This window comes from Nakaseomyces bracarensis, assembly GCF_045282275.1.
Source record: "Nakaseomyces bracarensis strain CBM3 chromosome Unknown Scaff12_0, whole genome shotgun sequence".
Taxonomy (NCBI): Eukaryota; Fungi; Ascomycota; class Saccharomycetes; order Saccharomycetales; family Saccharomycetaceae; genus Nakaseomyces; species Nakaseomyces bracarensis.
In genome coordinates this window covers 692,992-718,872 of record NW_027263958.1, presented here as the reverse complement: position 1 = coordinate 718,872, position 25,881 = coordinate 692,992, and the positions used below count along the sequence as shown (strand labels likewise).

Genomic DNA, 25,881 nt, shown 5'->3' with positions numbered 1-25,881 from the left:
AGTTCTTTTTTAAAGAGAGGAGGCACGTGGGGGATAGATCAGGGCTGTGGGCGGAGCGTCAAATCGTTCAAAACTAAAACGTATAAATAGGAGTGGACTTTTTTGAGAAGTACTTTCTCTTTTTTCTTTATCCTATTTCTTTTCTTCTTTTTTTTTTTTCTAATTACAAATTAGATCATTATTTGTTTGTTTGTTTGTTTTATTATGTCATTTAGTAATTTTGTGATATCTAATATAGTTTTGATATTTTTTTTAGTAGTTCTGATCATTAATATTACATTTATGAATAAATATACATTATGGTATCTTCTATGGTGGTAGAATTGAGAGAGAGAGGGAAAAAAATACTATTAGACTCTGAATTGCACTATAGATTTGGAGATACAAGAACCAAAATATAAAAAAAATAAAATATTAAAAGTAAAAAAAAGTAATACATTTTTTTTATTCTGTTGGTTTTTTTTTATGTTTTCGAATTGAAATTACGATAATTTTATTATTTGTTATTTATTTTTCTTATTTTTTTTTTTTTTTTTTTGAAAGGCTTACGCTTCTAAGGAGAAACAACTCATCCTAGCAATGGAAATACAAATAAATAAATAGAATATATAATAAGAATGAGAAAACAAACAAAACAACTAAGAATACACAATAAAAGAATAACAATTTGTGGAAACAACAAAGTACTGTAATTTTTTTTTTTGGATTTTATTTATTTATTTTTTGATTCTAACATATTAAAATGGTTGAAATCTTTGATAGATACGATAGACAGCTACGACTATGGGGGACCTATGGTCAACAATTAATCGAAAATTCTCATATAATAACAATAATTGATAATAATTCAAAGGATACCCATAACCTCGTATATGAAACTTGGAAGAACTTAATATTAACTGGTACAAAACATCTATCACTAGTTAATCTGTCGGGTCAAGAATTTCCATTACCCATGGAAGACTTAAAACAATTGAATGATGATGTTGAGCTTACGTGTACTAAAATCCTAACTGAAGAGACCTACCCAACTATTCTATTAAATATAGAAGAAAAACTACAGCATGAAATTTTCAGGAAATCCAAATTTGTGGTGATATCTTGTAATGTCACCGGAATGGTGGGACATATTCAGAATTATCTCCCAAAAATGCATTTAGTATTTAATTCCCACAACGATCACAGTGTTAATGATCTCCGGTTAAAAGATCCATGGCCTGAATATGAGTACTATTTGAATTCATTTAATGAAACATTATCAGATAAATATAATGCCTCATCTGTACCCTACCCTGTTATATTATATCAAATATTAAAAAAAACTGATGGGTCAATTAAAACAAAAGATATCAAGGAACAACTAGATGGATTTTACTTATCTAAAATTAATGAGAATGCAATTTATGATTTAAATTTCGAGCAAGCCAAAAGATTTGCCTATATTTGTAATGCTCATGATAAATTTATACCGGATGTTATAGAACCGCTATTAGAAAATGTTGAAAGAAACCAAAACATGACACATGAGCCAGAAGAAGAAAAATATTTCGTTTTACTTGTAGCTTTACGGAAATTTTTATCCGATTATCAATCTATTCCATTTAGTGGAGAATTACCAGACCTAGAATCCAGCACCGAGAATTTCAATAAACTAAAAATGATATACAACAATAAATTCAATGTCGATCATAACATTTTTCGAAAATACCTTAGCACACTATATCAGAGTTCTATTTCTACCGAGGAGAGTACCTCTTTTCTAAAAAATTTATCTAATATATGTTACCTTAATTTTTCGACCGATATGTCAGCATTTAATATGCTGCCTGCCATACAGGCTGAGGAATTTAAAGATTATTGGGAGTTGTACACAACAAAAAAACTACCTGCTAACATAAAAACCAGAAAAATATTATCAACTAACTCATATTCAAGCACTAAATTTTTTGCAGGGTTGGTTTCACAAGAAATGATAAAATTTATTACACACCAATATATCCCTATTGAAAATGTATTTCTGTTCAATGCATTTTCTAATTATTCAGAGACAATAAAACTATAATGACTTGAGCAAAATTTTTGTGTGAAAATTTAGGTGGTTCTGATAAATGAGACAATGCTTGAGAAGTGCTTAGTGCAAAAGTATTTAAGTAAACTATAAATCATCAAATGAACCCTGCATACTGCTACTTAACTTAGCTTTCTTCTTTTTCTTCATAATAACATCTTTCCAATCTTCAGTAACTTCCTCGTCGCTTTTATCATTTTCTGCCTCTGCTGCTATCTCCAATTCAAACGCTTTTCTTTTCAATTCCATCTTTTCTCTCCTTTCTTGTCTCTCTTCTTTAGTCATTGTTTTATTAGACCAAGACAAATTCTTGTTTTTCAATTCAAATTTCAGTTTCTTCTTATCTTGAATTTGAGCCAATTTTGATAACTCTTCCAATCTAGCCTTCTCCCTCTTTTTGTCCATATATTGATATTTGTCCATATCAATCGGTGGTGGGTCAATAAGCCAGCCGCTATCATAAAGACCTTCAACTGCTTCTTTCCTTTTCGACTTCTCCTGTAAATATTTGGTTATTTCAGGCATACGTGGAAGTCTAAACATCCCATACATTTTTCCGAGGCTAACATAATCAAGACTTTGTAGTCTAAATATCGAACTAGCTGAGTGTTTTGTGTAATAACGAATGTATGCAACGTAGGATTTAACGCTCAGATCATAGTTAGCCCTATCTTGTAAAATCCAGTGAACGAATTTATCATAAAATTCCCGACTATCTATTTTCTTCCCACCTACTCCAAGGTCAATTAAATCTAATTGAATATTTTTTACACTCATGAAATCAACGTAATCTTCTTCCCTTCCCTCATTTAAGAATAATATTGCACGACCAATCCTATTAGCTCTTCCGGTTCTACCACATCTATGAAGGAAGATATCGCTATCAGTAGGTGCATCAACTTGAAGTACTAGATCGACATCAGGAATATCAATACCTCTTGCTGCCACATCTGTAGTTAACAAAACACTATCATTCAGAACTTGACTGAATGAATCCAATGCCTTTCTCCTTGATTGAGTAGTTAATTTACCATGAATAGAGATAACTTTCATATCGTCTCTCAGGAGCTCATTGAAATTCTCCTGCAAATACCGCATGTATTGATAGAAAAATGTCACTGATGTACATGTCGGGAAGTACACAATACATTTTTTGAATTTGGTAGTATTAAGTAGTTTGAGCAAGTTAAGAAACTTTTCTTCAGGCTTCATAGTGGCATAAAATAGATTCAAAGATGTTGGTGCGCTGCTTCCTTTAGAATTAACGGTAATTTTGACGGGATTTCTTAACCCAGTTTTAAAAATTAAAGACCCAGCACTGCTAATTGTTGCAGAAAATAAACCTGTTCTTCTTTGTTTTGGTAAGATATTTAAAATCTTTTCGACATCTTTGAAGAAACTAATATCTAGTAGTCTATCGGCCTCATCAAGTACAACCATACCACATGATGTCGTTTTCACTGTTGGTGATTGTAGAAATTCCAAGACTCTACCAGGTGTACCAATTAATATTTGGGGTCTTTCATCTAGTAATACATTGATATCATCTCTAACCGATCTTTCATTAGTACCAACCAATAATTGCGTTTTAATCGGATATTGGTCTTCAGGAAGATATTCCAAAAATGAGTCTATAACAGTTTGTATTTGATTAGAAAGTTCTCTTGTAGGGGCCAAAATTAAACTATAAAAGTGACCCTTCTTGAATTTGGCATTATTGATTCCCTCACTCAGAATCTTTTCTAAAATTGGTATAACAAATGCTACCGTTTTACCCGAACCGGTGACAGACTCCACTACAACATCTTTGTTTCTGGCAAACATAGGTATAGTAGAAGCTTGAACAGGTGTCATACTATCAAAACCGAATATTTCTATGGCATTTTTAATCCAGGGTTGAAGGTCATAGCCCAATTCGGACCATTCTAGTGACTTGCTCATGTTTTACCGATACAGATTTTAGATTGAAGAAAGTAGCGACAACTTTAGTAACGACTTTAATTTGTTTTTTTAAGAATGTAATGAAATACTTAATAACTTTTTAATAAAAGAAGATTAATATGATAAGCTTGCATCAAGATTTACTATATACGCTTTCATCGCAAAGCTCATCGCAAAAAAAAAAGTAGCTCATCGCAAAAAGTTCTGATATTTTTTTAAACCGAGAAAATTTTCATGATTTCGCCAAGATGCAAAGCAAAGCCGTACACAAAAAACATCAAGAAAATAGAAAAATAAATCAAATCAAAATTTGATTGATATTACAAAGAAACTAGTATTCAAGATAGTAGGCCCTACTCTGTGGTTTTTCAATACAATTTTAAAGAACAGAGACAATCTGCTTGTGAGGCTTCTAATGGTTTTGGGTATTTTGAGAAAGATCTTCAAACCTGCCGGTACTGGAGGAAAAGTTACTAAAGAGGTAAGAAAAAGAGTTGAATATGCAGATTGGGATAAAGAGAAACTAATTGAGAGGATTTTAGAGCTTGAGAGTTCTAATAACACTATAACAAAGACTATAAAACAAGATCCTCAACCTTCAAAAAAAGGTAAAAAAGGGAAAAAAGTTAAAAAGTTCGACTTCTCCAAGTACAATACGAGATTCATTGCACTTAGATTCGCGTACCTGGGTTGGAATTATAATGGGCTAGCAATTCAAAAGGAGGTAACTCCACTTCCTACTGTTGAAGGTACAATTCTAGAAGCCATGAATAAGTGTAAACTTGTGCCTAGTATGGTCCCGCAAGAATATAAATTCAGCAGATGTGGAAGAACTGACAAAGGTGTTAGTGCAATGAATCAAGTTATTTCTCTAAGAGTTAGGTCCAATCTCACTGATGAGGAACAGTTGGATCCTGCAAATGACTGTAAAGAGATACAATATATTAATATTCTAAACCAACTTTTACCTGATGACATTCGTATCTCGGCCGTATGTCTACGACCACCTAAAGATTTTGACGCAAGATTTAGTTGTGAATACAGACACTATAAATATCTATTTCATAAGGAAGGATTAGATTTGGAAAAAATGCAGAAAGCTGCTAAGCTTTATGAAGGAGAACATGATTTTAGAAACTTCTGTAAATTAGATGGTTCAAAACAGATAACAAATTATTTTAGAACTATAAAAAGCGCCAATATTAAGCATGTTTATAACGATTTCTACTGTTTTGACTTAATTGGATCCGCCTTTCTCTGGCATCAGGTAAGATGCATGACCGCCATATTGTTTCTAATCGGCCAAGGACTTGAAGAACCTGAGTTAATTAACGCAATGATAGATATCTCAACCACACCACAAAAACCAATATATGAAATGGCAAATGACATTCCTTTGCTACTTTACGATTGTAAATTCCCCGATATGGAATGGCTGGAAGCTAATCTTGATGATTACAAGTCGATCAAATACGGAAAAGCTGTCAGCTCCTTGGCCTTAGATTACCATCTAAAATCTACGGTAGTTGAAATATTCAAGAACACCTTACCAAAAAACGAAACTAATCTTTCAGGTAAGGTACGAATCAATTTAGGTGATGGTAAAGGAAAAGTTTTAACTAATTATGAAAAGATTCTTGATCGCGACGTAATGGCGCCAGTCGATGAGGTCAATAAAAAGTATATCGAGAGGAAGAAAAGAAACTCTAAACAATCATTGAATAAATAAATTTCTGAATGAATATCTTTCACTGCAAATTAACTCGTTAGTCATTAAATATGTAATATTATCAATATTATTATAGTCGTAGAACAAAGCTGTGTTAAGCACTTCTCATAATCCAAGATGGGTCCCAATATAAAATTTCACCTCCTGACTGGTTATCAACCCAAAGGAGTCCATTAGCGACCATTTCATCAAGTACTGATTTACTTCTAACTAATTCCCAAGCAAAGTTTGCCTTCAACAGTGACAAACTAGCATATCCCATAATCGAACAAATTTCAAGAATTCTAGTCTGATCTCCAGTCAACTCATTAGGGACACTTTGTAGAAATTTCTTTCCTCTAATTGTTAGTACTTCAAGCCCACCCTCTAATGTTTGAATCATTCCAATAGCCTTTTCCACATCCTCCATTTTTACATTTAGATTTTTAAAATATCCATTAAGTAGCTCATCAAATGAGATAATACCGCCATTCATATCTTTAGTCTCTCTACATACCTCAATAACCTTCACACATATCTCATAATAGAAATCATCAACGTTGAAAAGATGTTGATCCCTATCAAAAAGTGATAAGGGATCTATTCCTATTGAAGAACACATACGCATAAACCGAGACCTGAATTCAGGATTGGCCTTCAATTCATGATTGTGGATCTTTGCAAATTCTATCAGCTTATCACGGAACACTTTCAGTTGTTGATCTAGTTCCTTTGATTGCCTTTCTAACACCTTTGAACTTACATTTTGGTAATTGTCCCTCTCCAAGCCATCAAAAGCGGAAAGCCCAAACTTTTTCATAGTACCTGACATCAATTTTAATTGGAGTACTATCTATACCTATAGTGCTTCACTACTTCTAGGTTACCTGTTTTAAATAGTTCTGTTTTACCTTAGCCCTATATGTCATTTTTGTTAACCTAAATCAAGCTATTATAGCTTTCTGATTTTGAGACGCGTGAGATTAAAAAAAATATCATACATCGAATATAACTTTACAACTAGAGATAATTACTGGCGTAAGATATCTCTTTCATAAAGGGTTGGGATAATTCTTAACAGCTCTCAATTACAACTATATTATAGAGCTGATATGTCAATTGAAAACTTTAAGCCCGAAAACTGGATAATATCCTCTAATTCGGCACTTAAGCTGTCGTTGGTAAATGATGAGAATGCAGTTCAATTTAGTCCAACATTTACATACCCAATTTTCGGAACTGAAGAACAGATTTTCGGTTATAAAGATCTAGTAATTCATTTAGCATTTGATGCCGTCACTTTCTCGCCCTTTCTGAATATTAAATATAGCTCCAAGTTTGAAGGTTCTGAGGAAGAAATTCCTGACATTAAGGATAAATTATTTGAATTCTTGCCGGAAAATGATACTGTATTTAAGGATGAAGAAAAATGGATAAACAAATTCCAGAAAGAAAGGGAAATTTTTGATTTACCTTCAAAGCAATTTATAGTAAAAGAATATTCAGTGGATAAAGAGGAGTTTATCATTTATAAAGTTAATTTACAGGAACCCTCGATAAAAAAACTACACAAAAGAATTCAAATCTTCAATTTGTTGTTCATCGAAGCTGCATCCTATATAGACGATGATGATCCAAACTGGGATATATTTTTGACTTATAACAAATCTAATAAGACTTTGATAGGCTATGTCACTACTTATAGGTATTGGCACTACACAGGTGCTAAGGATTTCGAGAACAGCAACAAACTGAAATATCGTGGAAAGATTTCCCAATTTCTCATCTTACCTCCTTATCAGAATAAAGGACATGGTTCTAATCTTTATAATTCAGTAGTGGAAAACTGGGTCTCAAATCCATCTGTGATTGAAATTGCCGTCGAAGATCCAAATGAAAGTTTTGATGATCTAAGAGATAGAAACGATCTATATAGACTGTATCAAGAAGGGTTGTTCGAATCCATTCCTGAATCAAAGCCCATCCCACAGCAATGGTTAGCTAAAAATAGGTCTATCTTTAAAATTGAAAAACGCCAATTCAGCAGGTTAATTGAAATGATTTTGCTTTCTAATCAATCGGAAAATTTTGAATATCAGGTCAAGCAAAGATTACTGATAAAAAATGCAGACACACTAAAGGATATGGCCAAAGATGAAATTTTGCCGGCGATTCAAACCTCCTATGACCTATCAAGAGATGATTATGATCGTATACTCTCTAATTGTAACTTCCTAAGATCGAAGGGAGAGCCATATCCCAAAAAACTGAAACAATAAACTTCATGAATTGTATTACTTAAGACTAAATAGAATAATATATTGCTATCTTAAATCACTAATATAATTATACCACTTATCCATTTGAATATATGTTCATAAAACTACATGACCGTGATACTATGCATATTATCACCTGATCCAGAATCTAATAAGATTAAAAAATATATTTAATATATAATAATATAATAATAATAATTAAATTACAGATATCTATATGGGGTTGACTTCCGAACAGTGATATTGTAATTAGCAAAACATTTTTTGCAAGAAAATTTCATCCGCCTTGCAGTTAAAGGTAAAAACATACTTTACTGAGAGCCGTCAGTGTAGGGTAACTTTCTAAGATAGTAGCTAGAGTGTAATACAAATTATCTCAGGTTAGCTATCAAGTAATAATATAACTATTTATTTCGATGCTTAGCATTACTTTATAATAATGATCAAATGTCTGAATCAAAACAATTTACCATCTCAAGATTTGTATAGATAACATTATCATAGCATATGTACTACGTTTGGTTCATGTCAGATTTATTGACATATTGTTGTATCACCTAAAGACCGGAAACATCCTTTGTACCCAGGTTCGGGTTCTGATTAAAATGTTTGCAATGTTTTGACTTAGAACGCATTAGAAACCCTTTTCGATTTCCCCCAACTTTTCAACTATATTTTTTTAGGAGCTCGCTCGGCACTAAGAAATGACGTTTCTATATCAAGGTCATCGCGATTAAGGTCATGTTACTGACATTTCGGAGTATCGCATAACCATACAATGGATTTTAAGGCCTCTTTAAGTGGAGATAGTTGTCTATGAAGTTGGGGTTACGATATTTTTAATTAGCTCTTTTATAAACATACACACACATATATAAAGAACACTATGAACTGCAAAACCGAGTCGTGAGAGATGTGGAATATGCATCGTTGTTCCTACTATTTTATCATTTAAATAAAAGAATAATAGCGAACGACAATTAATTAGATGATTTCAGCTAGAACAGTTCGGAATTTCCATAGTTTTAGAGCATTGAGAGCTTCTTCTAATTTGAAGGATGCGTTGCGGGATGTGATACCAACTAAGCGACAAGAACTTCTTGACATTAAGAAGAATTATTCTGATGTCAAGGTAGGTGATATTACAATTGGCAGTGTTATCGGTGGCATGAGGGGCAATCAATCAATGTTTTGGCAAGGGACTTCCCTAGATCCTCAGGAAGGCATTCGGTTCCAAGGGCTTACAATTCCTGATTGTTTGAACCAAATGGGAGGAATTAGCGAAATTCATGGTGGGCGGTCTAGTCTATTACCAGAATCCATGCTCTGGTTACTAATGACTGGTAAAACACCTACTAAACAGCAGACCAATGACCTTTCAAAGGAGCTAGGTGAAAGAGCGCTCAATTTCCCATCTAAGGTTCACAAGCTCGTCTCAAGCTTACCAGAGGGGATGCATCCCATGACACAGCTTGCAATTGGTCTAGCATCCCTAAACCAATACTCATCTTTTGCCAAAGAGTATGAAAAAGGTACTATAGGCAAAAATGATTATTGGGATTACATTTACGAAGATGTTCTGAATTTAGTTGCATACTTACCACTTTTGACTGGTCAAATATACGCTAATATTACTAATAATTCCAAACCACTGGGCGAATTCAGTGACAAGGTAGATTGGTCTCACAATATTGCTGCACTTTTGGGGATGACTACAGACTCAGTGAATAAACATAATTTGTCACAGGAGAGGGCAAATGATTTTACTGATCTTGTTAGATTATACACAGCTATCCATGTAGACCACGAAGGTGGTAATGTTTCTGCACACACCACTCATCTTGTCGGAAGCGCATTAGGAGATCCATATATTAGCTATTCTTCGGGAATAATGGGTCTTGCCGGGCCGTTACATGGATTGGCTGCGCAAGAAGTTGTCCGTTTCTTGACTGAAATGAACTCCAAAATTAGTTCACCCAAGAATGAAACTGAGATAGTGGATTACTTGTGGTCTATCTTGAATTCGCACAGAGTTGTGCCGGGTTATGGGCATGCTGTGCTTAGAAAGCCTGACCCTCGTTTTGTTGCCATGCTGAACTTTGCCAAAGAAAGACCTCAGGAATTCAATGAGGATAAGAATGTATACCTGATGCAAAAATTATCCGAAGTAGCCCCTACTGTATTAATGGAGCACGGTAAATGTAAGAACCCATTCCCTAATGTAGACTCTGCTTCGGGTATCTTGTTCCACCATTACGGTATACAAGAACTACTATTCTTCACAGTCATTTTCGGGTGTTCAAGAGCCATGGGAGCATTGACCCAGCTAGTTTGGGACCGCGCATTGGGCTTGCCAATAGAGAGACCAAGAAGTTTGGATTTCGGAGCAATCAAGAGCCTATGTAGAAAGTAGAAGCATATATTGACCGTTTTCCCTCCTGTAATACACTCTCCTTCCTGGTACCAAACAACATAAATAAATTGTATAAAATTTGATAACATTCTTAAACAATAGTATTATAACTACGATATTCGTACGACGATTTTAATATTGTATCACCCTTGTGAATTCAATTATCAGCCGGTCGACAAAATGGTTTTACAAGATTTCCGACTTCTCGGACTTATTGTCTTTGTGGGGGATAGAGTGAGAGAGAGCATTAATTGTTCAGAAAGTCATTAGGTCACAACTTCCCCAACTATAGAAGTTGTTAAAGAGAAAAGCTAACGCTATACCAATCCAAGCTACCACCTGAGTGTGACGTGCCTATTTAGTAGAGACAGCTTACTCGATTCCTTCAAGATATGGAAAGTAGACACTTTCCTCTGAAGCAGTGACGAGGGGTAACTATTTTAGTGAATGACATTATCTCCATTTTTATATTTTGTTCAGTCAAGATCATATTCTGGCGTTGAGGGGAGGTCATTACCAGAATTGATCGGTCTTTATAGTATTTCCTTTTTGAACTCAAGGTGTAATAAGTAAAAAACTCAAGTCAATTTCTATTTAAACAGTTTATAAGCAACAATATTTTAGGATTGTATTAATATCCTTTTTGTAGTCTATAAGGAAACAAAAGTAGGAATGTTGCCCATTAAAAGATCATTGGTTGAAAAGAGCTTACGTGCTGGTGTTAGATATCACTCTATGGCTGCTGTAAAGACAAACGATAGACCTGAACCTGACCGGGGTCTGACTGTAATTGCAGAATATGTTCACGATAAGGAAATCAACTCTAAGCTTGCTATTGACACAGCCAGATATTGTCTTCTAGACACGCTTGGCTGTGGGCTTGCAGCCTTGAAATATAAACAAGCCTGTGATATAATCCAACCAATTGTACCTGGAACTGTTGTACCAAATGGTGTTAAAGTAGTTGGTACAAAACATGTGATGGATCCTGTTAAAGGTGCTTTTGCTATTGGTACGTTGATTCGTTGGTTAGACTTCAATGATTGTTGGTTAGCAGCAGAATGGGGTCATCCATCAGATAATCTGGGTGGTATATTAGCAGTAGCTGATTACATGACTCGTTTATCCAAAGCCACAAATGGCAAAGAAGGTAAAGTATTCAAGGTTAAGGACATTTTAACTGCTATGGTTAAAGCCCATGAAATACAAGGTGTCTTTGCACTTGATAACTCTTTTAACAAGGTTGGTTTGGACCACGTTGTACTTGTTAAAGTTGCTACAACTGCGGTTGTCTCTCAAATGTTGGGACTCTCTAAGGAACAAACCATTGAAGCCGTATCTCAAGCCTTCGTTGATGGACAATCCTTGAGGACATACCGCCACGCTCCTAATACTGGGTCTAGGAAATCTTGGGCCGCAGGTGACGCAGTTTCCAGGGCGGTTAACTTGGCATACTTAGTCAAGAATGCTAATGTTGGAACGATCCCCTCTGTTTTGACTGCAAAAACATGGGGTTTCTTTGATGTTTTATTCAAGGGAAAACCTTTTGTCTTTGAGCAGAGGAAGGTTTTTGATTCATATGTGATGGAAAACATCTTATTTAAGATATCATTCCCAGCAGAGTTTCATGCTCAGACGTCTGTTGAATGTGCTATGAAAGCCTTCAACATCTTGAAGTCCCAAGGTAAGAGCTATAAGGACATCAAATCTATCAGAATTAGGACGCAAGAAGCCGCAGCAAGGATTATTGACAAGCAAGGTCCATTATACAACTATGCAGATAGAGATCACTGCATCCAGTACATGACTGCAATTCCTCTGATCCATGGTAGACTAACTGCTGCCGATTACATGGACGAAGTAGCTTCTAACCCAGATATTGATGAGCTACGTAGCAAAATGTATTGTGAGGTAGACAACCAATTCACAGCTGATTACCACCACCCTGATAAAAGATCAATTCCCAACGCTCTCTTGATAGAATTGAACGATGGTACTAAACTAGATGAAATTGTGGTCGAATATCCTGTTGGTCATAGGTTCAGGAGAGAGGAAGGTATTCCTCTTTTGATGGACAAATTTAAGAGACATCTAACTGAACATTTCGAAGAGTCCAAAAAGGTCGATGAAATTTTGAAGATTAGTACCAGCCCAGATTTTGACAACACTGATATTGATCAATATGTAGATATGTACTGCTAGGCAATATATCTTATATATAAACTTGACAAATAAAAATTGATAATATTCCAAATAATATTTTACGTATGGATATGTGAGATATTGAGACTTACATCTTTAGTTTACCGTTTATTGCAAATATATATTTTCCAGTCGAGGCACTACTATCGCAACTATTGATATGTCTCATTTATTTATGTACTATTTAATAGAGGGTACTATTATATAAAAATATTAACGTATATCTTTAGATCATAATTTACGAAATAATTGATATTTTATTGAAATAAAAAAAAATTGGTGTAAAACAAGTAAATGCATATCAAGATCAATATTACATTTGAGTGCATCGCATAGAATAGAGATTTTCGCTACCAAAAAAGATACTTTTGGGACTCAATAAGCTAGGGATAAGGTCAATTTATAAACTTTTCAAAGTTATAGAAAGTTATAGATCGTTATAATTAGTTTTGAAATACCGATGGCTTTAAATACAAATATACCAACTGATGCTGGAGTGCAACAGTCGCGAAACATAATAGGTAGGCTAGTAGACGACTCTAGGGAGCTTCCAACTAGCCATTCAGAATTGGGTTCTATACAATTGAGCATAAATGAAATTAGACGGAGAGCGCATGAGTTAAGGAGCAACAAGGATGAATCTAGCGATCATTCGAAAGCACATTATCTCTTGGCAGCTAGTGGTCTACCTTTACAAGACATTGACTCTTCCTTACAAGAACTGAAACCAAAACAGATCCTGGAACAGATAGTTCCTAGATTTCAAGGTAGCAACTTAGATGCTTATTTAGTTAATAAAAAGAACGAGAGTATTTTATTTTCAATTGAACATCTTTTAACTGATGCTTCCCATGATTTTAATAATTTTGTTGACGACAACCTAAAGATGAATTGGAAAGATTTTGAGAATGATGTAAGAGGAAGATTTGGCATAAACTCTAATATTAAGGAGATGAGCAATAACGATATATTGGAGAGCTCTAAAGACCACACACCTCCAAGCTGGGGTGCTAAGGATAGTAGTGTCCTAAATAATGGAACTTCAAAGGTCGATGTCAACGCCAACCAACTCGTTCGAGAGAAATTTGAGAGCTACGCAAAAATAATTTACCTATTCAACAATTCAAGGATTTCATCATCAAAATTTTCCCTAACCGCAGAGTGTTTGAAATTATTAGAGGCTAGATCAGACTTTAGGACAAAACATATGTTAGAAGCTTGGAAATTCCTAGATTCGTACGACAAATCTCATGGCAGAGCTGTGTCGTCCAAGAAATACCTAGAAAAACAATTTTTTGAATATGTGGATAACCTTTACAAAAATAAGATTAATGAAGGACTCCCTACAAATATTAATAAAATAACCTCTTTTATCCAAAATAAACTAAGAAATTCAAATGGCACTTGGAAAACCCCGAATTTGATGATAGTAAATGGTACTCCAATTTGGGCTTTAATTTTCTATCTCCTAAGAGCTGGTTTAGTCGATGATGCCTTAGAGGTTCTATTCAATAATAAATCAAGTTTTAAGAAGATGGAACATTCTTTTATAAAATTCTTCAAAGCGTACGCATCATCAAGTACGCAGGAACTGCCATCTGAACTGTCAAATGAGTTGCACACTGAATATAATCAGCATATAAAAAGCTCGCTTGATGGGGATCCATTTAGACTAGCTGTTTATAAAATAATTGGTAGATGCGATCTAACGAACAAGAATATCCCTGAAGTAACAATGAGTATTGAAGATTGGTTATGGCTCCATTTGACTTTAGTTAAAGAGAATTATTCTAATACTGATCCTATTTATGAAAAATTCAGTCTAAAAGATTTCCAAGATATAGTTACCTCATATGGTTCAAGCAAATTTCCTAATCAATACCTTCAAGTTTTACTACTTTCGGGATTATTCGAACTTGCTATTGACTATGCATATCATATAAATGAGATGGATGCTGTTCATTTGGCAATCGGGTTTGCTAACAATGGATTGTTAAAGGTGCAAACAGAATCATCAACGATGCCAGAGTTAGTTTCTATGGGACAACAAGGTTATTTATTAGACTTTGCCAGACTACTCGGAAACTATACGAAATCATTTAGATACTCAGATCCTAGAATTGCATCTGAGTATCTCTCTCTGATTGCTTTGGTCGATGACGATAAATTGGTTAAAATTTGTCATGCCGCACTTCGTGAACTAGTTTTAGAAACTAACGAATTTAGTATTCTTCTCGGGCGCGTCAATAGGGATGGAAGCAGAGTTCATGGGGTTATTGAAGAACGCCTACAACTGCTAAAACTAGCTGACGAAAACCAGTTCCTACATACAATTACAGAGCAGGCAGCAAGGAAAGCCGATGATGATGGCAGACTATTTGATAGTTTACTATTATATCAATTATCTGAGGAATACAATATTGTTATCTCCATTATCAACGATATTTTAGGTGGTCTCTTGAGTAATAGCGACTTGCAACAAAATATTCTAGAAGCTGAAGTTAACTCTGTCAATGATCAACAAAATCCTTTAATTCTGGCAGGTAATTTAGTTAACATTTATTTTGCTAACCCGGAAATTTCTAAACAAATTTCAGTAAAGAACAGAGAGAGCTGCTTCTTGCTCTTAAAATTAGCAGAAATAAGAACTGCGTTCCAGAAATCAGAATGGCAATATTTGCTCAGCCAAGTAGAGGATTTAGATATACTCCCATTTACTGGAGGACAAACTATCAGAAGAAAAGCTCAAGAATTCTCGACATTGAATGCAAATATCATGAAATGTATTCCAAACTTGTTAGTTATGACTATGACTAGTATTTCCAAGTTGATACACTCATTGCGTGAGAGTAGTTTTGCCTCCGTCTCTATAGCACAACAAATATCATCACTGAAAACAGTTGCCAAAAATTGCATGATATACGCAGGTATGATACAGTATAAAATGCCACGAGAAGTGTACAGTGTGTTAATAGACCTAGATGTATCTCTAGAGATTTTCTAATAATAAGGATTACATCAAGTAAATAATAGTAATAACTTTTATGCATATCATACTTTTTCTATTTTTTCTTTCTTATTATAATTACAGCCAATAGCCATTCGTCAATACTAAATTATCTACTTGTAGATAAATCAGATTAATATACCATTATTTATCTTATGTACTATAGAGAGAGATTATTTCACGTGACTTACCGTAAAATGTGTGAAGAATTGTGGCAAAAGCGGTTTTTGAACCCTCACTGCATTCATTAGAAGGATGAATGGTAATAACCATTTAAATCTTGAAGATATTAGTTCTGCAAGGAAATATCCTCAATCGGCCATATTAGGGATTCAATACTTAGCATTATCTGAAATTGATTAGACCACATAATTGATAGTTTCACCTAATTATAAGGAAGTTATAATCACATCTAAGAGGTTATAATTAAGGGATCAGAGATATATCAAAAATAAAAAAGAACAGACAGTATAGTACTACATACCATTCGGTCAAACATGGAGAGATTACAAAGATTAATGATGAATACCAAGGTTGGTACAGCTGATGCCAATAAAGATGACACAAAAGAGACTGTCTATATCTCTTCTATTGCTTTATTGAAGATGTTGAAGCATGGTAGAGCGGGTGTGCCAATGGAAGTTATGGGTTTAATGTTGGGTGAATTTGTGGATGAATATACTGTAAATGTTGTTGATGTCTTTGCTATGCCTCAATCTGGTACGGGTGTTTCGGTTGAAGCCGTTGATGATGTATTTCAGGCCAGGATGATGGATATGTTAAAGCAGACTGGTAGAGACCAAATGGTTGTTGGATGGTATCATTCGCATCCAGGTTTTGGCTGTTGGTTGTCATCAGTTGATGTTAATACACAAAAATCTTTTGAACAACTGAATAATAGAGCAGTAGCTGTTGTGGTCGATCCTATTCAATCCGTTAAGGGTAAAGTTGTGATAGATGCATTCAGACTGATAGACACCGGAGCCCTAATTAACAATCAAGAACCCAGACAAACTACATCTAACGCAGGACTGATGAATAAAGCCAACATACAGGCGCTAATCCATGGTTTGAATAGACATTACTACTCTCTAAACATTGATTACAGAAAAACCCCCGCTGAAACTAAGATGTTAATGAACTTACATAAGGAACAATGGCAATCTGGTCTAAAAATGTACGATTACCAAGAAAAGGAAACTGGAAACTTAGAAGCCACCAAGAGAATGGTATCTGTGGCGCAACAATATTCAAAGAGAATTGAAGAAGAAAAGGAGTTAGATGAAGAAGAGTTAAAGACTCGCTACGTTGGTAAGCAAGATCCAAAGAAACATTTGGCTGAAACTGCTGAAAAGACCCTTGAAGAAAATGTTGTTTCTGTTTTAACAGCTGGTGTAAATTCTGTAGCAATTAAATAGTCCTATTCCTAATTAAAATAAAGAGTCCTTTTTGATGAATAACTAGCTAATTTACCAATATATAGTAATTCTTCACTATATACTACATTCTATTTGTACCGCCGTCATCCTTCTCCCAAAACTGCATATATGTTTCATCAAGGAATAACAATTGCTTTTGCTTAGACTTGAATTGATTTTTTGAGAATTCAAACCACTGCATTTCCTTTCTGTTAAAAAGTTGGACACTCCATACACTTTCATTGTCTTGTGCCAAATTAGCTAGAGTTTGAGCTTCTTTATTTTCATTATGAATGATGTTTGCAATAAGTTGGTATTTAATTCCCCCGAGCATCATTTTAGTAGGGAATTCAACTAGGGTCTTATTACGATTTTTAATAGGGCATTTATTTGATCTGTCAAATCTATTGAAATGTAAAATTAGATAATTTGGGAAAGTAACCAAGTTCAATACTTTGGTTACATCACCTTCAATTTTTTCTTTCTTCCCATAGTATTTCTTAAATAATTCCCCTAATTGTACTTGATTTATGGTATCCTTTGTGCTGGAGCTTTTAAAAAATGATTCAGAAGGTAAGTCCAGAGTTAAACACTTGAATGGTACCCTTTTCTTAGTAATAGTTACACTGTCCTTGTTAGTACATATTTCTAATTGTCCTTGGATATTCTCGTTAACTAGTTTCTTTAACTCTGAAGATTGAGAAGCCATAAGATGCAAAATATGCAATAAGAAAGATCTAGGATCATGCTGAGTTAGTAATTTTGGCTCATTTAATGCGAGATAACCTAAGAGTTCATCAGTTAGTACTGACACTCGAAAAAGTGACGGATTCCATTGTTTCCTGGTAACAAGACTCAGGAACTTAACGAATTCGTTATTAGCATCCCTATCACATTTTGTAACGAGCCAGTCACGTAGAGGTATCACATGTCCAATAGCCATCAAAATCACATTACAGAAGTCCCTTCCTAAAGAGTCAGTTAGAGGCACAAATCCATTGAAGTAGGAGTTGCCTGCTATATCTAAGCACCTCTTGGGGTATTCGAGTAGTTCACTTGACTTGAAAACAGGGAAAGCAGCAAATCGTATTGAGTCTAAGGTTTCATTAAAGTACTGGGCCTTGACAATCTTATTCTCAGGTAATGAATATAGCTGTAAATTATGAAAGGAAAGATACAATTGGTGATATGTATTAACCGAATGTAAAAAAGCAGGAGAATTTCTGTCTCTTCCTTGCAAATACTTACCACAGGTTAGGCAACAGTATATGTTTATATGGGAAAGAGTTACTGTGCAAATCTTATCAAAGTCGAAGTTTAAATGAGAACGTTGTACCAAGGAACTGGAGCCATCATTCTTCAGACGCTTCACTGCAGCTGCACTTTGCGCATGTTCATTAAAGCTGTCGTAGTGTTGCCTCTTCATACCTTCATTTATAGGGTATACCTCACTTCTACCAATCGTTCTTGGTCAATATTACCTGATCTCCCTCTGTTCCTGTTTTCATATGTCGTCACTGTGTTTGTTATTTGTGTTGCGCACTCAAGGAAGAGACGATTAACACTAGGAGTCTGGGATAACGAAAAGGGTCAAATCAATAGGGAGACGTTAGAAACAACATCAAGAACTCTTTATCCCTCTAGGTTACATGGAGCAAAAGTTAAAGATCTATTTCTGGAAAAGAAGAAACCAGATACTCCTATCGCAGTGCTGTTATGTGGATCGAAGAATGAATTAAACAAATATTGCGATACCGTAAGGAAATTTAGACAGGAAAGGTACTTTCTTTATTTAAGTGGAGTTGATATACCTGGTTCTGCAATAATCCATGATTTTTCCAATGATTCAATCATATTATTTTTGCCTGACGTTGATAAAGGAGACATACTATGGAGTGGATTGCCATTGTCGTTGAAGGAGGCTAAGAATCGGTATGAATTTGATGAGGTTTATTATATTTCGTCTATGGCCTCAATAATAAAAGAACGTTTTGAGAACTATACTTTATTCACTACAGATACTGATAATTTAGCAAATGAGTATGTAAAAGACCGTGTTAATGTCGGTGACGAGGACTTATTTTGGGCTTTAGATAATGCAAGATTAACGAAAAGTTGGTATGAAATTAAAATGCTTACACAAGCAGCGCAGATTTCCAGCGATGGTCATCATTTAATCATGAAGAGACTACTTGATATACAAAGTGAAGTGGAAGTGCAAGCAGAATTTGTTTATAATGCAAAGCGTCAAGGTACTCGCGAAATAGCTTATGAAATTATTTGTGGATCTGGGCCTAACGGCGGTATACTTCACTATATTAAAAACACAGAATCATTGGCAGGAAAAGCCTCTATATTAGTGGATGCAGGTGTCGAATGGAGAGGCTACGCATCGGATATTACCAGGAGTTTACCACTATCTGGTGCTTATACTAAGGAACATCGTGAGATTTATGAGGCAGTTCTCGATATGCAATCACAAACAGTTAAGCATATGAAATCTGGGACTAGTTGGGAGGAACTTCATTTGCTAAGTCACAGAGTACTAATAAAGCATCTAAAAAAAATCGGCATTTTCAAAGAGTGTTTCAATGAAGATGAAATATATAAAAGGAAAGTAACCCTAGCTTTTTATCCACACGGATTGGGCCATCTAATGGGTCTTGATGTACACGATTGTGGGGGTTGTCCAGATCCCAAAGACGAAAATCCATATTTCAAGAACTTGCGATTGCGTCGTAAGTTACTTGAAGGCATGGTAGTTACCAATGAACCAGGATGCTATTTCAATCAGAATATACTTGAAGAATATTTATATAAATTTCCTGAAAGAATGGCTGTGGTGGATATGTCCAAGTTCCATGAGTATGCATATATAGGTGGGGTACGGATAGAAGATGATTTCTTAATAACTAAAACGGGATCTGAAAAGTTAAGTTCTGTAACTTCCGATCCTGATGAAATTGAAAGGATCATTACAAAAAATAAATAATCGAAATAAAACTATATCTCATAGTCATACAAGCAACATATATAATCTCCGTACGCAAATGGTGAAGGTGGGTCTTAATTGATTACAAATAAAATAAAAAAAATATGCGATTTCTGTGGATCGAACACAGGACCTCCAGATAACAAACTGACCGAAGTTAATTCTTCAGTCTGGCGCTCTCCCAACTGAGCTAAAACCGCATTTAATTGATATAAGTTTCTTTTGAACTTCCTTTTCTATATTACAGAATTATAAAACCTCCAAAGGTAATTGATAATATAATATATTTTGACTATTAATGGATGACCTTTTAGATAATGCAATATAATTTTAATAAATAAGTTATGAATAAATAAGAATAAATGATATATTTGATTTTAATAAATATTGAAAGTTAGTTTTTTTTTTTTTCATATAACTCAAACTAAATTCGAATTAACCAAAGTTCTCGAGATTATACTACATGTGCCATCTGTAGAGAACTCACCAATCGAGCCACGATTCAAGTTTGTTCGCTCAATCACATAAAGTGCTTCTTCAATGCCAGAGAAAAAAGGAGTTGATCTTATGGCATCATCAACATTGGACTGAGACGATGAGGAACCCTCAACTCTAACCTTTTCGACTATATCTAAAATACCGGAAGACTTTAACCTTTCTCGTATTATTTTGTGCTTAGAAACACGGGTCAAATACACTCTAACATTTCTGTTAACATAGGATTCAATTATTTCACTTAAAATTTGAGTAGATCCAGAATCCATAGAAGTCATCCCTTCTAAATCAAATATTAAAAATTCCATTTCGTCTGCCTCTAATATATCTGGTCTACCAGGATGGACATGTACTGCACCAAATCTCTCGAGTCTGTTAAGTCTGGATCTCAAATCTTCCCCATTAGTAAAGGTTAAGGGCTCTGGGATTTTAACAATGAAACAATGTTCAAATTCTTCCAGTTCAGCCTGCTCTCCATCTTGGGAAACATTTTTGAAGTAGTCATCAATATTTACAAACCGATCGGAACCTTCCATTTTAGCTAGAATCTGTATCCTCGATAATGCCGAATGCTTTACAATTATTATAATCGAGTATATACAACCTACTGTAACCCCTAATTCAACAGAATGACATAAAGTAGCAATAAATGTAAGAGTAAATACCGTTAATTCGCTATATCCGTGACAACGTAAATGAAATCTAAAATCGCCCGGAATTTCCTCTAATAAACTAATACCAATAATAGTTGTAATCACAGCTAAAACACAAGTTGGTGTATAATGTATTATAGGCAGCAGAAGTTGCGTTGTTAATAGAGTTATAATACCGACAATTGCCCCTGATATAACGGTTTTTCCGCCTGAAAAAACATTAACTTTTGATCTACCATATCCTCCAAATGATGGCAAAGCACCGAAAATTGATCCAACAACATTCATGGTACCTAGAGCAATTAGCTCCCTATTAGACGAGTAAGCTAAGTTATAATCACTTCCAAGAGACTTCGAAGCAGTAGTTGATTCGAAAAATCCAAGCATGGCTACGGCAAGCCCGGAATTCAGTAGCGGTGAATACAACCAACGGTTTTCTGTTGCTAAAGGATTTCCAACTACCCCAAAACCGTCCGTCTTGAAATCACCAATAGTGCTAATACCGTAAGAATGTTTGAAGTCATATCTCAATGACAGATAAATAGACGCGGCTACTACTATAAGAATTTCAGGAACAAAAATTAGCCATCTATGATGTTTCATAACTTTCTTCTTTAGTATTCTCATTGTAATTAATATCAGAAAGCAAATTAAACTCAACAAAGCTGTTGGCTTGTGATAGTACTCAGAGCTGTATCGAATCAGGAATAAAACTTTACCAACAGGTGTGTGATAATGTCCTTCAACCTCCTTAAGGATTTTATTTAATTTTAATTCGGAAACTAGTGAATTTATGATCATTACCAAACCAACAGAGCTAATAAATCCTCTCAGCAGTGCTTTACTCAGTATATTACCTAAGAATCCCAATCTTATTGTTCCCAAAAAAAGTAACACAATGCCACTAATAAAAGTAATCATCATAGATATAGTGATAGTATCCACATCCTTGCTATGTGCGCTAAATTGCTCTGTTGCTTGCCCTACAACTAGAGAAATTGCACTTTCAGGTCCTACTATCATCTGAGGTACTGATCCGAACACAGCATATACCAGTGGAGTAAAGGCTAGTGAGTACAAGCCACATATAGGCTCAACATGTGCTATCGAAGTAGCATATGATAGAGCCAGCGGAATTTGGAATGACGCTAGAGATATTCCTGCTACCAGATCACCAAAAAATTTATCCCAAGTGTACATGGGAGCCCACGACATAAATGGAAGGTAATAAGGAAGAAGATCCTTTATAGTAGGCTGCGTTTCGATATTATTTCTGTCCACTTTTTTGACAGGTATGACTCCATTAGCTTGTATCCCATCTGGTCTTCTCAATGAGTCAGCAGTGGAAGCTCTCCTCACCGAATCCGGAACCCATATCCCAGTGGCTTTATCCTTGTCAGGTAGACTGGCATCTATAGAGCCATATCTAACCTCGTCAACAGGTAACAAAGTAGGTGGTTTCATTTTTTTTTTTATTTCTTTGGCTAAAGTTTTTCTTAATATCAGCAAATAGTCATAAGTCCTCAAATATATGATTTTCTCGAACGTATAATTAATAATAAATATTAATAGCCTCCGTATTCCTAAAATTATATTAGTGTTACTCCAAGATCATAATAAAATTGGATTTTTGGCCCACGCAGCACTATGATCTGGTGACTTAATATGGCCCACTGGGAGATTTCTATAAGAATTCCTCTTCCTAAAAAAAAATTAATAAAAAAATTACAAAAAGTAGAATATAAACATAAATACGTCATCTAAGCTCTATTGCCATGAAAGTATTTCACGATTGCCTATATAATCTAAACCCTGAAGGATATAACAGGATTGTATTATGGCTGTATCTAAAGCTTATAAGCTTTAGTGAGAAAAAAATACAATATAAAAAGATATGAATCCGAGAGGGTTTTCTTTACAATGTAAGATAAGTTATCTTGAATATTTAATTATATGTAGTCTAACTTTATTTAACCTTTTCGGTAAGCTCAGGAAGGACTTTGAATACATCGTCGACTAAAGCGTAGTCAGCAATCTTCAAGATTGGTGCTTCTGGATCGTTATTGATGGCAACGATAACTTTAGAGTCTTTGATACCAGCTAAATGTTGGATTGCACCTGAGATACCAGCGGCGATATACAGTTCAGGAGCAACCACCTTACCAGTTTGGCCGATCTGTAAGGAGTTATCACAGAATCCGTTATCTACAGCAGCTCTTGTAGCACCAATACCTGCGCCTAATGCATCAGCTAGAGGGGTTAACAAGTTTTCGAAAGTTTCTTTATCCTTCAGAGCACGACCACCGGCAACGATTCTCTTTGCCGAGCCAAGTTCTGGTCTGGTGCTCTTTAGAATATTCTCACCTTCCCAAGTAATAGCAATGTCTTCGCTGACAGGTGCTGTTTGTTCAGAAATAGTAGCTGATTCTGTGGAACCCTCAGGTATACTAGCGAAAGAAGATGCTCTCACGGATAATATGTTCTTCTCTTGAGTATTCTTCACCGTAGATAATATATTACCAGCATAGATTGGTCTAACAAATGTTTGAGAGTCCTTTATCTCGACAACTTCACTAACAGGTTGATTATCCAACAAAGCCCCGATCCTAGCCAAAATATTCTTACCAACGGAGGAACTAGCTGTGATGAAATGTGAGTATTCAGGTTGCTTCAGCATATCAACGATAACTGGAGTTACTCTCTCTGGCAAGTAGTGGTCCAGTTCGGAGTCCTTGACAACAATGATATCCTTCAATTGGTCACAACTATACGATTTCTTTAGACTCTCAGCAGCTGTGCTGGCGTCAGACCCAACGAAAACAGCAGTAATAGGATTGGTTATCTTGCTAGCGGCATTAAGAGCACTCAAAGACGCCTTGGAAACAATACCTTGTTCCGATTCAACGAACGCTAGAGTGGACGCAAGCCTTGCCCTCAATCCAGCCAACCTAACACTTTGTCTCGCAGCAAACATTGTCAACTTCTATAGTTTTTCTCAGTTGTTATATATTTTACACTGATATAATTAACGGTGTTTATATTTTATGAATAATTGTGATTTTTCAGTGGATTTGTGATATTCTGACTCCATCCATGAAGACCCTTCGTATCTTAGCACTGGGCCACTTTCAAACAGTTTTTGAAACTTAGTCACCTTCACGTGACACATATAATATTAATTAAAAGATTGGTATTTTGACTTTAAACAAGATTAATTTATTGAATATAAAGATATTGGATAAGTATATTAGTTTATAGTAAAAAAACTAGTCTTATATAATAACGTAACATTAAAACATGAAAGTTCAAAAAAATAAAAACTAAAAACATAATAATCACCAAACCAAATGAATAAAAACAATGGAAAATACAAACACTCTTATAATATCAATAAGTATTATAAGCAAAAACAAAAATCAATAGAATTAAAAAATAACGAAAATATTACAACTCTTCTTTGAATAAAGTCAAAAATAAAATAAAATGAAATATAAGCAGAAAAAAAATAAAAAAATAAGAAGAAATACAGGTACGATTGTGAGTGGGAAGTGAATTATTCTAGTTTGTGTTCTTAATTAGTGTATGGTGGAGGGGATGTTACGTTTAAAAACAAAAAAAATAAAGAAAACATAAATCTTGACTGGATCCATATATGATTTCTTAAGCCAAGTGTCCGGCACTTGACGTTGATCTTCTCTTGAGCATTGAGCTCTGTAGCATTTCTAACTTAAAGTGATCCTTTTGACACGTTAAGTTCTGTTGATTGAAATTGGAAGGAACTCCACATCCACCAGGAATAGGAGTTCGTACGATTTGTTTGTGTTGTCTATGGCATATGTTTTGCAACAATGGGTTATTTACGAAGTGGATGTGCTCTTTCTCGTCGTTAGAATTGGAGTTCTCTTTAGCTAGAATTGGAGGCAATCCTGTGTCCTTATCTCCTTTATTAACGATGATATTTACTTCCATGTCCTCATCTTCAGAGTCAGAGTCAGAAGAATCATCTGTTTCGTAATCATCGTCATATATATTACTATTTTCAATTTCCTCATCTTCATCATCATCTTCGTCATCGTCATCGTCGTCATCGTCGTCGTTATCACAGGCTATCGTGGCTGGTTGCATACCACCGTAAGGAGTAGGTGTGTTGAGTGTTTCGTATTTGATTGAGCGAAGTTTTATGTCCTTAACGGGCTCAGATTTTCTAATAGATGAACACTCGTAGAAACTGAAGTAATCCTCAGCATCCTCCTTATATACAAAACAGTGCATGTCCTGACCTCTGGAATTCCTGTATTTGAAAGAATCCATCAGCGTTGATCTCCATTCCGTGGAGTTATTCCTCTGGATGGGTTCTATGGGTTTTGACTTTCTGGGCAGGCACATACCTTCTGTTACTACTTTCAGCACATAATTATTTCCAGAACCATCAACGACATGGTATGTACAGGAATGGTTATCTGACCGGATCAACTCTCCAATCTTATAACCCTTCACAGCATCAGTGTCAAACATTGAAAATTTTGTTTATATTATGGTTGGTTTGTGTGTGTGTTTTTTGTTTTTTGGTTATTCTTTTATTGAATATTAACAACTAAGGATTATTATCTTTCTTATATTATTACTCTTATACTTGTTGTTTTTACTGTGCTATTATTTCGCAATTCAAAACTAAATAAATTTCAATATAATAAAAATACAATTA

General features: G+C 34.9%; 14 protein-coding genes across 14 annotated transcripts; 8 read left to right on the top strand and 6 right to left on the bottom strand.

Moving 5' to 3' along the window:
• Positions 1–742: 742 nt before the first annotated feature.
• On the top strand, positions 743–2,062 carry ULA1 (Ula1p; the record flags this gene model as incomplete). The annotated part of the gene is made up of 1 exon (XM_071053881.1): positions 743–2,062. One exon carries the CDS (start codon positions 743–745, stop codon positions 2,060–2,062), a length of 1,320 nt encoding a protein of 439 aa, XP_070910293.1.
• Positions 2,063–2,155: 93 nt separating this feature from the next.
• On the bottom strand, positions 2,156–4,009 carry SPB4 (ATP-dependent RNA helicase SPB4; the record flags this gene model as incomplete). The annotated part of the gene is made up of 1 exon (XM_071053880.1): positions 2,156–4,009. One exon carries the CDS (start codon positions 4,007–4,009, stop codon positions 2,156–2,158), a length of 1,854 nt encoding a protein of 617 aa, XP_070910292.1.
• A 415-nt stretch (positions 4,010–4,424) lies between these two features.
• DEG1 (pseudouridine synthase DEG1) lies at positions 4,425–5,738 on the top strand (the record flags this gene model as incomplete). Its single annotated transcript, XM_071053879.1, has 1 exon — positions 4,425–5,738. The coding sequence occupies one exon, from the start codon at positions 4,425–4,427 to the stop codon at positions 5,736–5,738; it is 1,314 nt and encodes a 437-aa protein (XP_070910291.1).
• A 94-nt stretch (positions 5,739–5,832) lies between these two features.
• On the bottom strand, positions 5,833–6,549 carry SNF8 (ESCRT-II subunit protein SNF8; the record flags this gene model as incomplete). The annotated part of the gene is made up of 1 exon (XM_071053878.1): positions 5,833–6,549. One exon carries the CDS (start codon positions 6,547–6,549, stop codon positions 5,833–5,835), a length of 717 nt encoding a protein of 238 aa, XP_070910290.1.
• A 280-nt stretch (positions 6,550–6,829) lies between these two features.
• On the top strand, positions 6,830–7,996 carry HAT1 (histone acetyltransferase catalytic subunit HAT1; the record flags this gene model as incomplete). Its single annotated transcript, XM_071053877.1, has 1 exon — positions 6,830–7,996. One exon carries the CDS (start codon positions 6,830–6,832, stop codon positions 7,994–7,996), a length of 1,167 nt encoding a protein of 388 aa, XP_070910289.1.
• A 988-nt stretch (positions 7,997–8,984) lies between these two features.
• Positions 8,985–10,409, top strand: CIT3 (citrate (Si)-synthase CIT3; the record flags this gene model as incomplete). The annotated part of the gene is made up of 1 exon (XM_071053876.1): positions 8,985–10,409. The coding sequence occupies one exon, from the start codon at positions 8,985–8,987 to the stop codon at positions 10,407–10,409; it is 1,425 nt and encodes a 474-aa protein (XP_070910288.1).
• A 672-nt stretch (positions 10,410–11,081) lies between these two features.
• Positions 11,082–12,611, top strand: PDH1 (putative 2-methylcitrate dehydratase; the record flags this gene model as incomplete). Its single annotated transcript, XM_071053875.1, has 1 exon — positions 11,082–12,611. The coding sequence occupies one exon, from the start codon at positions 11,082–11,084 to the stop codon at positions 12,609–12,611; it is 1,530 nt and encodes a 509-aa protein (XP_070910287.1).
• A 460-nt stretch (positions 12,612–13,071) lies between these two features.
• Positions 13,072–15,615, top strand: NIC96 (linker nucleoporin NIC96; the record flags this gene model as incomplete). The annotated part of the gene is made up of 1 exon (XM_071053874.1): positions 13,072–15,615. One exon carries the CDS (start codon positions 13,072–13,074, stop codon positions 15,613–15,615), a length of 2,544 nt encoding a protein of 847 aa, XP_070910286.1.
• Positions 15,616–16,115: 500 nt separating this feature from the next.
• Positions 16,116–17,036, top strand: RPN11 (proteasome regulatory particle lid subunit RPN11; the record flags this gene model as incomplete). The annotated part of the gene is made up of 1 exon (XM_071053873.1): positions 16,116–17,036. One exon carries the CDS (start codon positions 16,116–16,118, stop codon positions 17,034–17,036), a length of 921 nt encoding a protein of 306 aa, XP_070910285.1.
• Positions 17,037–17,118: 82 nt separating this feature from the next.
• SAD1 (mRNA splicing protein SAD1) lies at positions 17,119–18,462 on the bottom strand (the record flags this gene model as incomplete). Its single annotated transcript, XM_071053872.1, has 1 exon — positions 17,119–18,462. One exon carries the CDS (start codon positions 18,460–18,462, stop codon positions 17,119–17,121), a length of 1,344 nt encoding a protein of 447 aa, XP_070910284.1.
• A 540-nt stretch (positions 18,463–19,002) lies between these two features.
• On the top strand, positions 19,003–20,028 carry RNJ42_03707 (M24B family metallopeptidase; the record flags this gene model as incomplete). Its single annotated transcript, XM_071053871.1, has 1 exon — positions 19,003–20,028. One exon carries the CDS (start codon positions 19,003–19,005, stop codon positions 20,026–20,028), a length of 1,026 nt encoding a protein of 341 aa, XP_070910283.1.
• A 419-nt stretch (positions 20,029–20,447) lies between these two features.
• On the bottom strand, positions 20,448–22,640 carry RNJ42_03706 (uncharacterized protein; the record flags this gene model as incomplete). Its single annotated transcript, XM_071053870.1, has 1 exon — positions 20,448–22,640. One exon carries the CDS (start codon positions 22,638–22,640, stop codon positions 20,448–20,450), a length of 2,193 nt encoding a protein of 730 aa, XP_070910282.1.
• Positions 22,641–23,142: 502 nt separating this feature from the next.
• Positions 23,143–24,150, bottom strand: AIM45 (Aim45p; the record flags this gene model as incomplete). The annotated part of the gene is made up of 1 exon (XM_071053869.1): positions 23,143–24,150. The coding sequence occupies one exon, from the start codon at positions 24,148–24,150 to the stop codon at positions 23,143–23,145; it is 1,008 nt and encodes a 335-aa protein (XP_070910281.1).
• Positions 24,151–24,836: 686 nt separating this feature from the next.
• HAL1 (Hal1p) lies at positions 24,837–25,691 on the bottom strand (the record flags this gene model as incomplete). The annotated part of the gene is made up of 1 exon (XM_071053868.1): positions 24,837–25,691. One exon carries the CDS (start codon positions 25,689–25,691, stop codon positions 24,837–24,839), a length of 855 nt encoding a protein of 284 aa, XP_070910280.1.
• Between the last annotated feature and the right edge of the window lie 190 nt (positions 25,692–25,881).